The following is a 14,768-nucleotide window of genomic DNA, read 5'->3' as shown; positions in this document are numbered from 1 at the left end:
GCAGCAACAGCTCTCTCTCTCTCTCCTCTCACTGTACTTTTATGATGCTTGTTATTCTGGTACTCTTTCTGACAAGTTTCACAGTTCACAAACCTGTCAGCTGTGGATGCTGGAGGAGACAGCACGAGTACTTTGTTACAGTTTGTTACAGCCACTACTACATATTTGACATCTGCCGTATGAAATAGCACCTTAGTGTTGGCAGGTGTGTTATAATTGTCACATTTATGTGATCATTTAGCATTTGCTTTAATGCTGTATAACGCTGTATTTGTAATTTTAACTCAACTTGAAGTGTGTGAACAGTATCTGCTTGTCAAGTGAACATGAGTGAACATAACTCATTCAAACATTGAAATCAAACCAGTTCTTCACTTATTCGGAATAGGAACTCATTGAGATTCCACATGAACACCTATACAAAAATATTCCAGTCATGCTCTTGTTTACATGCTGCAAAGCCTGGCTTTAATATGACTCACTGTGTTACATGCACTGCTGTGAAAACTCCAGGACACAATGTAACCATGACAAGAATATTCCAAGTTGATTTTTATGTTGTGTAAGAACTTACTCAGGTTAAAGTAATCAGAAAAGCACTTTCTTTTCCTCTTATCAGAACAGGTTTTCCAGGTTAACAAATACTTTATACACTTTTGTCTTAAGTTACAACTTTTGTCACAGCTGTTATCATGTAGATCATATCGGCAATACACAGAGAAGACAGCTGTTAAGTGGCTGACATACATGTGGCACAAGGTTAAGTGATGGATGGCCTGCGTCTGTTTGTTTGCGCTTGTTTCTATGTGCGCATTTAGTCGCGTCTGTGTCTGTTGTGCGCCCGGTGAGCCATTTCATAGATGATGGACAGGCAAATAAAGGCATGTTTGTTTGTGAAGTGACTGAAGATCCCGTGGAACGGGTTGGATGTGACATGCCTGTCTGTCATTCCATCAATCTGAAGCTTTTTTTCCTGGGTCATACTGCACTGTACTGACAGGAAATGAATCATGTGTTGGGTTGGGTTTGACCTCTTCTCAGAGACAGAGGATGGATTTTTCTCACTTAGCCTGTCCTGCTATTTCTTGTCTTGAATAAATGAAGTAATCTCCGCCTCACACCCTATTTGTGCCTTAAAAGCACACAGTTTTAAACTGCACTTGTAACATTTTAAAGGCGTTAGTAATGTGTTGTGTAGCTGTCGCATATTTCCATTAGTTGCTCTCTAATCCCACAATAATACCAATTTTGTCATAGTGTTATGGCAATGCAGCTCACATGCATTAAAGATATAAAATGCATGGATGTTTTAGAAATAGAAATAAGGCGTGCTATTGTTTTTTTTTTTACTCTAAACTAAAACTTTAACTTGACTTATCGCTGGAAATTGAGCTGTGCTCTTTAAACGGCACATTGGTGTGAAATGAGTCTGACTTAGAATTTATGTTCCCACACATCAGTAAAGTGTGGAGATTCCAGCTGTGGCTGGAGACGGCTCACCGCAGCTGACAGTAAACAAAGTCCTCGGGTGACAGGACAGCTCAGAATATGTGTCCTCCAGAGACAAGGCAGGAGTGAAAAATGGAATGAAATCTGCTGTAGATTGTGATGCGGATATCTAAATGTGTAATATGGAACATTTCCACGTTGACATTGTGTAAAAATGTGGAGGACAATGTATTTACATCAGCCAAAATGTTCTAAAGTATCTTTAATTTAATATAAATCCGTATTTGATGTCATCTGCTTTGACTTCTAGGGCAAATATGTAATGATTTGATACTGCGAGATAGCCGGTGTGCTGCCTTTTGTTTTTTTCCATCATTGTGTATATTTGTCACTAATGAGTCACGACGACTCATTGCTGCTTGCTGCGGATTCTGCCGCCTGAAGCTCTCCCTGTAACGACAACAATGATCCCACGCTGCTCCCTGACATCATCAAACTATGTCTTTTGTCATTGTTTTGACTGAGAGATGTATTTGTTCCATCGGCGTCTCAGCAGATCCATTTTACTCTGTTTGCGAGCAAAGCTGATGACGGAGTTGAACAGAAAGTGCTAGGGGAGCAGCTGTTTTCTTGTTTGGCTGTGGGTTATCCTTACGGCGTGTTATGCATAACCAATATCTGCCAGTGGTAGCTTTATGAGAGCAGTTTGGGCTGGATGTTATCGCCGTGTTAGCGATTGAAGTCGGTGATAAGTTCCTTTTAGAAAGGCTGAGAAAGGATAATGTTAGGAGAGAGAGAGAGAGAGTTCTCAAAATACCATCATACTTCACTTTTGTGTTTGTGTACACTCGTTGTGTTTTTACCACTGGAATAGTGCTGTGTGTGTGCATTGGCTTGTGGAGAGACGCATGTGTCTATGTGTGTTGTGTCTGCTGTCTGTCCTCGAGGCTCAGATACGTATCAGCATAGGGGTCCTAATCTAATGCAGGCCACGCCATTCCCATCTTGCCAACAGTAAGGTCCATCATAACATATCCCGCTGTATTGTGTCTTAAAATCAGATTTTTCCTGACACAAGTAACACAATCATTTTTGCTTGAAAGGACAGAAAAACGGCTCTTGATTCTCGAAATGTTTGGCGTTTCACGAAAATATTTTTGAATCATTAATTTTCTTATCTCTTCCCCTCTCTCTCTGTCTTTCTTTAGGGCCAGAGGCAAGAAGCACAGTGTTGTTTTACGGACTCAGCTGACTGTGCGTGTACACGCCTGCATCGGTGAGTGCTGTGTGACTTGTTTATATGTGCTTTAAACATGTTTAGCCCTGGAATCACACACACACACACACATATCAGGAACATGAGGACACTCTATGCTAAATGTTTGAATGGCAGTCCAGGGTTTTACGTAGGGTAAACACTGGGGTCAGGCCTGAGTCCTGCACATCAAAAATCAAGTCTGTCTGTTTTATGAAATCATAAAGCTCAAAATAATAATCACACAAGTGATTGCACTGAGCATGTGAGGTGGCGCGCGTTTACATGTGAAGAGGGAGATAAGAGGAGGCAAAGAGAATTCATCGCAGTGGGAGCACATCGCGTCTTATCTCGCCCGGCGAAGTCCGCGCACTGCGATGACCTTGACTCGTCTCAGATTGTAACGGCGAAGAGGAGGACAGGGGGAGCAGAGTGATGGAGGGGCGAGCGCTGCGGGAAATGATTGGGTGAAAAGGATTAAAAGAAATACATAAAATAAAGATAACAGTAAAAAAAAACAGGTGTCATAAGGAGATATTAATGAGTGAGTGGAACAGGGTTATTATACACAGGTATTTGGGAGGGTGACCTGCTGTCAGTCACAGACATAGTACAGAATTTCTTTTTATATGTGTCATAACGCCGTGGTGGAACGCCAAAAGGTGGAGCACGTCTCGCTGTGCCTTTTGTATGTGGTTGTACGAGCTCCTGATGTATAAATAAAGCATTTAAATTGGAATAAAAGCACAGACAACAAAATCCACCATTACTATTTGACCCCCCAAGCCAAAAGTAACCCTTAGATATGTTTTGATCAACAATATGCTGTATCTCTTTTTGTCTCGTGAAGGTCTTTATTGGCCTTTCTCTGACTTCACCTGAGTCTCTTTTCAATATCCAGCCAAATCATTTCACTCCGTCTCTGTTTTGGTGCTGAATATTGATTAAAAAGTCTTGATACAGTATCAGTCTGGACATCTGGTTGTCCATACTGATTCCCGAATGATACTTTTTACACATTATGGTGACATTATGTTTAGTTTTAGCTGACACGATCATCTTCATGTAGTCAAACACAAAGCAACTTTCTCGTAACTTCCTGCACGCCTCAAGACAGCCAATCAGGTTACATCTCGATCAGACAGCATGCAACACAGCGATTAACTCCTTAGGTGCAGAAATTTCAAACGGCAACAGATATTAGGGGATACAGAGGAAGTTGAGTATTGAAGTCTCATACCCCAGCCCTACTCTCTGTCCTCTGGGTTAGTGCTGTTCACTCCTTCGCTCTGTAATGTGTCTGCATGGTCAACATTCTCCATGTCAGTGATAGCAGAGCTAATTCTAGAACCTAGAATCAGTGTCTCTGATTGGCCGAGAATGTGACGAGGTGAAAGCTCACTCAGAGTGCGTCTGAGGTTGTTAAGGAAAGGAAATGTGCGCATACATTATTCTCTCACATGCGTGAACTTGTCTCATAACAACATGAGATGCCTCGCTTACAATATTGACCACAATCCGTGTTTTAGCACAGATTCTGGGCAGCAACAAGATCCTGAGAGGAGCTGATAGTCTGCAGTGGCGGGTTGTCGCTTCAGCTGCATTGAACAGATGTATAATCAGATAGCTAGTCAGAGAGAAATCCGCTCCCTTCAAAGATCCACCATTTCCACCCCCCCGCTCTTAGTGCTCCCTCAGCTGTCCACTCATCTAGTCGTCTAACGCTCCGTAATCCTTCGCAGCCTTGAGCTTCAAATCGCCTGACTAGTCGCCGGCGTACTTTTCACTAAACGAAAAAGTCTGCCACAATCAAGGACGCGGATTACTTGCAGATACCCGGCATCTGTGACTCACAAGGAGTTGCTTAGCTGATCATGACATGTGATGCTTCATGTTAAGTGCTTTGTGATTAAAATGCAGGAAAGGATCATTTCCTGGTAGATAAACCCAAATCTATCATGATTTCCTTGTGTTGAGGTCAAATATTAGAGTCTCAAGTTTGTCCTCCTTTGTCTCCCATTAATTCGTTATCTCAATGGCACCGTGTGCACTATCAATACGATATGACCTCTGCTCTCCCTGGCATTTCATGCTCGTACCCACATTGGAGGACCATTCGGTAGATTTAAGGTTTAGATTTGCTCCTCACAACTACTGTGGGGTTGTTAGCTATCTCTGGGTTAGGGTGACAGCTAGTTGACCTCCACCTGAGTTAGTCCTCCACCTGTGTAGAATAAGTTTACATTCTAGTAGCTTGTACTGCAATCCTTTAAAACCTTAGATTTCACTTAATCTATTCGGCATAGCTAATTACTTAATTTGCTGGGGTTTTTTCTGTGGTGCAAAACATCAGACACACAAGTGCAACCAGCCATCTTTCGCTCAGTGTTTTGCCCTGATGTCTTGTGTCATCGCACAGGTTTCTGTGAGATTCTGAGGGCCCACAACTAGGGATGTATCGGTCTGATACTGATCAAAATCACTGGATCGGATATCGGACAGATTAAATGTAGAATCCGTTGTAATCCCCAAATCCTATATATCGCATGCTTCATTTTGACTGTAAAAATGTAAATGAAAATCAGCAAAACCATTTAAGCTGAGTCATGTTTGGGCTGTTTATTGTTCCTTCTTTTTGGGAGAACAATATTTGTAACACAGTTGGAGAATTTTTGTCTTTGAAATGACTCGGCACAAATGTGTTGTTAACAGCTTCATAGGTCATAAAATGAATGGTCTAAAATGATCGGAATAATATCGGTAGCGGTAGATACTCCAGTTTTTGATATAGGTATCGGACACAAAAAAGTGATAAGGGTGTGTTCTTGTGACCTAATTGTCTGATATGAATTATTTAAAATCTGCCATTAGGTCCAGGGTCTCTTAAAACACTTTAAACCACAGATAAGATTTGAAAATCCTCTAGTGTCCACAAACTGTTACAGAAAGATCAGGCTAGTCAACCTGACATTAGACAGGTCAGTAGTGTGTTAGTGTGTGTTTGGAAGAGAAAGTGTGATAATGTGCGTGAGCTAATGGGTTTTTCTGTCGCATATATATAAAAAAAAAAAGACATGCTCATCCAAGCAGTCAGTGGTGTGTGTGCTTCTCTGCAGGCCGTGCATCTGCACTGGCGAGGACTTTGTGACACTTTAATAATCCAGCTCTTCATAGCACTCACTGAATAGCTCACACCATAAGACTGGGGTTTTAAAGTGCGTGTAAAGCAATCTCGTCCCACTCGTGTGACTAACGACTTTGCCTGAAATTGAGTGATTATAAAAGTGTTTTGGTTTCAAATCATGTGAAATTCAGCAGCATACCCTGGGGGTGTGTCCGCTGGAGGAGCTGAAAACACTCGACGTTTTCGCCAGTTCGGTCAACATGTTTTACACAAACACAGAGATGGTTTTGCTGCAGTCCTGCTCTCTCTCTCTTTCTCTATCAGAGCTATGTGCAGCCTCAAAGCAGGAGGAGTCTGCTCGTTCTGTTCTTTTTCTTCTGTACTTCATTTCCTCATCTTTAGGAAATTTAGATAAAGTGGCAGAGCATGTTGGTCTTTTTCCCTCGAGGGAAAATACGTTTGCCGGGCAAAGACATCTCAGTTTGTTTGTTTTTTTATCGTTACAGCATTTCACGAGAAGTTATGTTAACTATGACTCTGGTGCGTCACTGAACAGTTTCTGATACCCCAAACATCCTGAACAGAACACTGGAGTCTTAACTCCGTGATTCCTCAGCTCTATTTTTCCACATATGACATGTGAAGAGGAGAATCATTTGTATTTGCTTTCCGTGCACTTTCAAAACCTAAATCCTAATCGTACGATCTCACTTGATCCGGTGGCCCCACAGTCTCGCTGGATAACCAGGCAGAATCACTTGTTTCAGGGTTAATTTTAGCCACCTCTTGTGGAGTTGTTGTGGACCGTGTCTGACGGGTGCAGAGAGGTGGCAGGGGTGAAAAGACCGTGTTATCTTTAGAAAGTGGCAACAGCACAGAAACATGTGAGAAAGGCAGCACGGTGCCAAGCGTCTTAAGTGCGAGAGTTGCAGAAAGCGAGGAGCGAGGGAACGGCTAATTGAGGTAGACTGGAAAACTGGAAGGAGTAATTCGAAATGATGCCTTTCGTCATACCGCTAACAAATAGTTTTCCAAAATCCACACGAAGCAAGAGTTTAATGTAGCTAGAAGACTAGGAGTTCAGAGCCCTGTTAAGAGCATTAGTGGCACTTGGAGGCATCGGTTACAGTTTCTCTTACACCCCATAATACTAAATGTGTCAAAACAATTACTGTGTGAATTTAATCAGTGTTATTATATGGCTGCAGTGTATATGTGTCTGTATTTTATGACATGGCTTGTGTGCACAATTAATACATTTGCCTGGTGACTGGCATTAACGCGTTTCTACCACTCCAATGTTTCTCCAATTAATGACTCCAGGGCAATGGTCAAAGGATCTTACAGCAGTAGGATTTTTAGGGACCATAATAATAGATGATATTTGGTTAAGATACAGGGTTTTTTAAGATGTGTGCCAGTATTTGTCCTGTGAAAAATACAATTTCCTTAGTGAGACAATTTACTGTCAGAAAATGGACTTTTCAGTGGGATTTGACACTGTTTTTTCATTCATGAATCATAATTTATGCTTAAAGGTATTACTAGAATAGGGGTAGCATTTTTGAAAAACTGTGCTTCACAACCTCTGATATTCTCCTGAGTCAAGAAATATCTTTATTCCTTTTTTGTTACGTTCCCACCAGTGACTCTCGGTCCGAGCCTTGGTCCGAGGCTCTTTTTATACCCACTCATAAGGGGACGGGACCTCATTCCCAAATTGTAAACAGTGTCCGCCATCTTTGCTAACAGTTACGCTAACAGGACCAAGTGTCACTGATGGGCACATAACAAAGAAAAGAATGAAGATATTTCTCGACTCTGGGGAAACTGAGGTTGAGAAGCATAATTTTTCAAAAATACTACCCCAATTCTAGTTATACAAAGCTGAATGCAAATGTGTGAAGTGTTCCTTTTATGGATATGATTAAGTTCACTTAGAGATAAGAAGAACTACAATGATGGGTGATATTTTGAACGTTTTTAAGACTCAATCCAAAAGTAGAAATGAGCAAGAAGACAAATTGTCATATTTGTAATTCCACAGTGTTCAAACTGCAAATGGCACGAGTGTTTTCAGAACCCACGAGGCCTCATTTCCCCAGTCTATCCTCCCCACTGAAAGCGTTTGCAGTAATTAAATACAATTTAAGTGATCAAATGTGGAGCGGCTATGCTATTTGACAGGTAAAGCTCCCCGTAATGAGTGGTACAGCAGGTGAAGTAAAGGAATGGGATTGCGGAACAAAAGGTTCTTGCATGTGTTTTGGAGCCTGTTCCAATCATTTGGTAATGACCTCTGAACTGTATGCTTTATAACCACCCCCTGCAGTGTAGTGAGGGAGAGGTGAGGGGTGGAGGGTGGGGGAGTTTTCACATGAAAGATAATGCATCTGTCTGCTTCCCTTTGAAAGTCCATTTTCATTGCATTCACACTAGTTTAAAAAGGTGTTTACAGTACGCTAACTCTATTTATACTCTATAATGATATACTGTGAGGATTTGGTGGAATCAGTGAGAGTTGAGCAAATCAAAATCTCTGTAAATATGAGCTCACACACACACACACACACACACACACACACACACACACACACGGTGGTCTCAACTCGGAAAAAGAAAAGTCACTTCCCGGTGTTCCTGTACCAGTGGGGGTGCCGTGGCGCTGTGACAGCAGCCTGCTCTTAAGATGCCGTGGACAGAGATGACCACAGCTGGTTCTAGCAGTGATTGACTGCACTGATGTCCCCCCCACTGTGGGAGATAAGGCCTGGTAATGACACGGTGTGACTGGGAGATAAAAACTCAGTGGGTAAGCTAAGAAGGGGCAGTGGTGTACAGTTAGACATCTGTGGCCAGACACATTATGGTTTTGCTGACATGCTGCCCTTTAGCTTCTGTGCTACGCTTAGCCAGTAACTACTTGTCAATCTGGCATCATTTCCACTTCATCCTCTTTCATTCATTTTTGTCCCCACCTCTGTTTCCTTACATATATGTATGTATATATATATATATATATATATATATATATATATATATATATATATATATATATATATATATACATATATATATGTGTATATATATATATATATATATACATATATATATGTGTATATATATATGTATATATATATATACATATATATATACATATCAATATCATGTTTATGCACTGTGTAAGGACATGTTGAGTCACATAACACATCATTATCTCAGATTTATGAAATGTGAAGTGAAACCATTTATTTAAAACCGCATGTAACCGCTTCCTTCTGACATTTTACCACGATAATTCTTAATAACGACTGATTTGAAACTTTTTATCGCGATAATGTTTTTGGCCCAGCCCAACTGTCGCTTTTGCCCTTGCATTTCTTTCTTTTCCTGGCCTGCATGCTTCTCTCTCTCTCTCCCTCCAAGTCTATATTTACTTGACTCAGCTTCACTTCTAACACGTTGTTCTCATAGACACCTGTGGCTCTGGCTCAAGGAGTTGCTGCTTTATGATCTGAGTCTGACTCAGCAGAGATGTTTTACTAAAACTTTATGAATCGTTTGAACGGACAAGTTTCGACCTGCCCCTCAGACTTTTTAAACCATGCCATAATCATCTCTATGTGTCCATACTTTGTTTACATTTATTCCTGCACCAGCAATAGCAGCTCCAGAATAGAATGGGCTCCTCCTCTGTGTTTCACAGAGAGAAACACAGAATTATCCAAATAGTTTTTTCCCTCTACCCTCACCAGCAGCTGGAACCCTGAGGAGGAAACTGAGAGCACTGTGCCCACATGAGTCAAGCCTTACTTACTGCTGTGGGAGATGGAGATATCATCTGATGAGGCACAGGGGGATGGAAGTGTAGAGCAGAATAAGTGGTGAAATAACATGCCTGTAACATACATCTCGCCTGAAGCTGTTCTCCATTCCCTCCGCAGCAGTGTTCTTTAAAAATGGTGTCTAACTGTAAATACTTTGCTGTCATCTTTTTTTTTTTACAGTAGAGTCGTATATCATTTTGGAGAAAGGGTTACAAAAACGTTGCAGTGAGGTATCAGCAGAGAGAATAACAACTGTCACATTCGTCATGAGCCTCCGCTGCGTTACTTTTATTTGTTTATTTGCACAATTGCAGTTGTTTATTGTCGCCGCGTGTCTCTGTTCTCGCTGTTATCGACTGCTTATTCGATGGTGTGGTGGTATCTATATTTTACAGTGTTGTGCTTTCTGTGGATGTGGCAGGGTTTTCCCTGGGCTCTACATATGCTGACAAACACGAGCAGCCCAACGGTTGTGGTCTGTTTTTTTTTTGTTTTTTTTTTCTCTCTCCCAAGCCTCGGTGTACTCTCTGGAAGAAAGTAAGAAACACAAATATACAGTATCGCTTGTGCGTGTGTCTGACTGTGCACAAGTCTTGGCGTCTTCATATAGGCACCCCCGAAAGTGGCTGGCTCGTCTGTTTTAATCATTTTGAAAACTATTACATAATGCAATAAAACATTACAAGTACCACAAGCTAAACATCCAGAACGCACACTGGAGAATTTGCGGACTTGGCGTCTTAGTCAGCCATGGGCTTTTAGAGATGATGGGTTTAGGGAATGTGTGGAGAGGGATGGGAGAGGGAGGATTTCCAGGGAAATGGTAAATCACTTAGGGAAGGAAACACAAGGGGAAAACAAAGCGTGGAGGAAATGCACCTGCCAGCAGCAGCTGGCAAGTAGCTACACAAGTTATATCATTGCTCTGTGGTCTGCTCACTTACAGGTGAAGGCGGAAGTGAAGGAGAGGAAATGATGCCACATTATTAGACTTACAGCTATTTTCGAGTTCCTTAAATGTATTCCTGCAGGAGTGTATGTAACAAAAGCTAACTTTGCTTCTCGTTTTTTTTTTCGTACCTGCTTTACATCAATTTAAAAGTAGGTCTTCTCTCTCGCCGTCGCCATCGTGTTGTTTGTTCTTTTCTGGCAACAGTACAGCAGTCTTCTACTTCCCATTCAAAGACTATGGAGGAAATCTTGGTGCGTGTGCAGAACGCCAAGTCCGATTCCAGTCCAACTAAGCGTGTATATGCAGGAGAAATCGGACTACGAATCACATTATCCATGTCTGTTAGTCTGACTAAGACTAGCTCGATTTTAGTCAGACTAATGTGTTTACCTGACATTGAAAAAACCTTATTATTGTCTTAATCCCACTCAAATTGGACTTTTAACACGCTTGTAAAAGCACTGTGTTTTATTGCTATAAATGTTGAACCTGTTATTTTTATAGACTCAGCAATAGGCAGAAAGTGAAAGTGTGTCTGCTTGAGCGCAGCATCAGAGAACTACAGAAAAGTTTCCACATCAGCATTTCTGTTGTCAACTTCCTCTCCATTTTTAGCAAACTTTATTTTGAAATATGTCAGCTTGTTTTTCTTCTACTCTAGTTGAGACATTTTTGAGAGGGGGACCGAGGCTTTTTAGGTGCGGTGATGTTCAGTATTTACTTTCGCTCTGCTGCCATTCCATGTGTTTAAGTGAGACAGGCTGTGTAATTGGGTGGTTGGTGATGGGTGGCACAACAGGCCAAAACATGAACATGAATTGTTGGCTGCAAATGAACATAAATATACTGGCTGCACCATTAAATAAAGCTAGGATTTCAGTTTAACACATTTCCTCAAATCTCTGCTCACTCATAATGGTAATTTTATGTACTTTATATAATAGGTTTCTTACATTTATCACCTTTAAGTCTCAAACTAATCCCCCATGGTGAGATAAAGCGAGAAAATCTCTTTCAAAGAGTGAGTAATGATCATTTCTCTAGCCGTACACCTGTGCTTCATACAGTAGCTCACATCCTGTATGTCACTGTGTCTGCTGGGACACACACAGACACACACAAACAAGGGAGGATTATGAATGCAGGTGAGTGTGGTATGAGTCAGAGCAAGAATTCACAGTTAATCCACTCTGCAAGCAACACATATCCTCCAGTATCCTCTCTGTTTGCTCACTGTGGCTGTTGTTAGTTTTGCTTTGGTTTCTGCGTCTGTTTCTGCCGTGTGTTTGTCTTTCTCAGTCTAGCTGTTCACCCGGCCTGTTCACCATCTTCTTCACTAATTTGTTTATGTTCAGCCCAGCCAATGTGTGGAGGATAATCCAAATAGTACAAATTAGTTGTTTTGACATTGAAATCTGATTTTAAACTTTTCACATTATTATCTCATAATTGCATCTCTAGTATCCCTGTCTCTGTCACATGTTCCCACTCTCACATATTATTTCATTTCTCACACTTGAGCGTGAGAAGTGTGAGAGACGGGGCGGGGAGGAGGGAAAACACAGAGCACTTGTTTCACACATGCACGGTTGAATGCTGGATTGAACGCCACAATAGTCCCCACAACCCACTTTTGTTTTCTGGCGACATGCTGCATAAACTCGGGTCACGTTTAAAGAATGCACTATAACAGATCAAATGTACTTATGCAACAATGTCAGCACTGTCCAAAAGTGGGACAAACGTTCAATTAAATGTTTTAAAAGCTTCATTTAAACTGTCATGTAAATCTACAGCCAGAAAAATCCAAATTGTGAACAGGGCTGCAATTTGCTAATCACAAAAAGCAATTGAATTGTTTTTTGAGTGGTTTTCTATGTTATATGCATTCTTTTTTTGCTTTAGAATATAGAGTAGTTAAAGGTCATGTGTACAATGCAGGGGGTCTGCCAACAGATATGTTATGCTGTAGTCAGAATTATGTTTTTAAGATATATTATCGCCTGAAAATAGAGAATTGTTGTGTTTTAATTACCTTATAATGAGCTCCTTCTACTACATGAATGCTGAATTGAATCCCTAATTGTAAACATGACTTGTCATTGTTTTAGGGTAAGTCCATGTACCTCTGTGTGTCTTTATGTTGAGCAGTATAATGTGTTGTTGTGCTGTATGTGATGGTGGCAGCTGGCAATGAAAAACGACGTGACCTTTAGAGGGAATGACAAACAGATCCGGGAGCTGCTAAACCATAATGCTAGGATAAACCAAGTAGCTGCTAATTACGATGTGTGATATTGTCCACTATATTGAAATACTGACAGGAGCATATGTGCAGGAGCGGGCACTGTTTCGGGGGATATAGTGTAGTAGCTAAATTTAAACGTGTGACTCTATGGAGCAGCACTGCAGCTACTGTGCTCAGGCCTCTGATTGCAGTTCCTAGTCCTAGAAAAGCTGGGTATATTTTTGTTTGTGTTGTGGGTAACTATTTATGTGCATGTCATGTGTGTGTGTGTGTGGCAATGAGTTCCCTTCCTGAAGACATCAGCGTCTGGGCTTCTATAAAAGCCGTTGTCCTTCAGGGTACGAGGTTACAGTCTGGAGAGGTTTCAGAGTGTGTGTTGTGTGTATTATATATGTAAGTGTCCCAGCTGTAAAATACAGCAGCAATTTCTCTTTTTTTTTCTACAGAGGAGGATTTATAGGAATCACATAAAAGTTTGTTTTCATTTACTCCCAAGTGTTTCCACGCGGAGTCCGTTTTCCTTCAGGCCCGGTGTTGCACTGTATCTGTGTGTGTGTGTACATAACTTACGTGTGTTGTGTGTGTGTGTGTGTGTGTGTGTGTGTCGCTGCTGAGCTTCGTGTAATCTCCGTCTAGGTCCGCCACTATTCTCTAAATCTCATGAATCCCACAGTAAAACCTTGGAGGTCTCACTCTCCCTTTCTTTCTTACTTTTCCCTCACTCTCTCACACAAACACACACACACACACACACACACACACACACACACACACACACACACACACACACACGAGCGTGCTGAGCTCATGGGGCCTCTCTCGTCATCCGTACCATCAGCAGTAGGCCAAGACCAACAGACAAAAAATAGACAGTCGCAAAATAACCAAGTTGTCCTCAGCAGTCTGGCCTTTGCCTCCTGCCAACTTTTCTCCTCTCACTTCACTTGATATGAGAGGGAAATTGTGCATTATTGTCCAAACTGTATCAGCTCATGACAGATTGACGGAATATTTTTTCGTCTAACTGCAGATTGATGGACATGACACTCCACACGTGTGCATGCAAGAAGGAAATACCACCCAACATTGCCTTTGCACATGGGTAAAGATGCGGAATGCAGGCCCTTGCCGAGAAGTATTACGCGCAGGAGGTCCAAATCAAGACGTCATGTCTTAAAACATGTGAATAGTGGTGGAGTAAAATTCACTTTCCGCTGATAAAGTGGAAACAAAAGCAATCTAGATGCATTTGAAATTGTTTAATGCAGTTGACTCCTATTTTCTTGACCACAGAGGATCTAAACGGAGGTTGAACCCAGTATCTATGGTTGTTACTGTATCCTTGATACCCAGCCCTCCTATATTTAGCGTGATAGCACCTCACAGAGGGAATGACTTCCTGGGATTAAACCAAGCTCCGCAGCGTGCCAGTGTTCTCCTTCACCGTCTACATTGGCCTAGACAGCCGTGGGGGGTGGGGGGGTGCAGTGAAATCCTCCAGAAACACGACTCAGTGGTTATAAACGGGGCTCAAATTCAGGACCACCAGCTGTGACCCGCCCCTCACACGCCTAGCCCACAAACAGTTGTGCTTTCCTGAATAATATCACCCTGAGTTGACCTCAGTTTGCTTATCTGAAAATATCCGTGTGGCCTAATAAAGGTGTGCGGTGCTAAAAATATTCCTTTCCGATCAAACACAACAGGTTTAAATACACAGTAACACACTGTATTGTGACTGTATTAGCTGCCCGACAGTGACAGATTTAGTAGAGCAGACAGACGCACTTTTCAGTCACTCTCTATGGCTTCACGTTCTCCCAGACATGGATAATAACATCTCTTCAACATGAAGTCTTTGTGATCACACAAACAGTACACAATCATTGTAAACGGCGGGGTCAACGTAGACT

The 14,768-nt window shown here is 41.6% G+C and overlaps 1 protein-coding gene across 6 annotated transcripts in view; it reads left to right on the top strand.

The window, feature by feature from the left end:
• Positions 1-14,768, top strand: part of fhod3a (formin homology 2 domain containing 3a) — a 46,889-nt gene that overhangs the window by 6,979 nt on the left and 25,142 nt on the right. For all 6 annotated transcript variants that reach the window (XM_044052938.1, XM_044052934.1, XM_044052935.1 and 3 more), the window contains exon 3: positions 2,658-2,725. In XM_044052938.1, coding sequence (XP_043908873.1) covers positions 2,658-2,725 — 68 coding nt within the window. The remainder of the gene's footprint in view (positions 1-2,657; positions 2,726-14,768) is intronic.

Source organism: Solea senegalensis, linkage group LG20, assembly GCF_019176455.1.
Source record: "Solea senegalensis isolate Sse05_10M linkage group LG20, IFAPA_SoseM_1, whole genome shotgun sequence".
Taxonomy (NCBI): Eukaryota; Metazoa; Chordata; class Actinopteri; order Pleuronectiformes; family Soleidae; genus Solea; species Solea senegalensis.
Note: the sequence above shows the minus strand (reverse complement) of the source record. Positions and strands in the feature narration are given on the sequence as shown.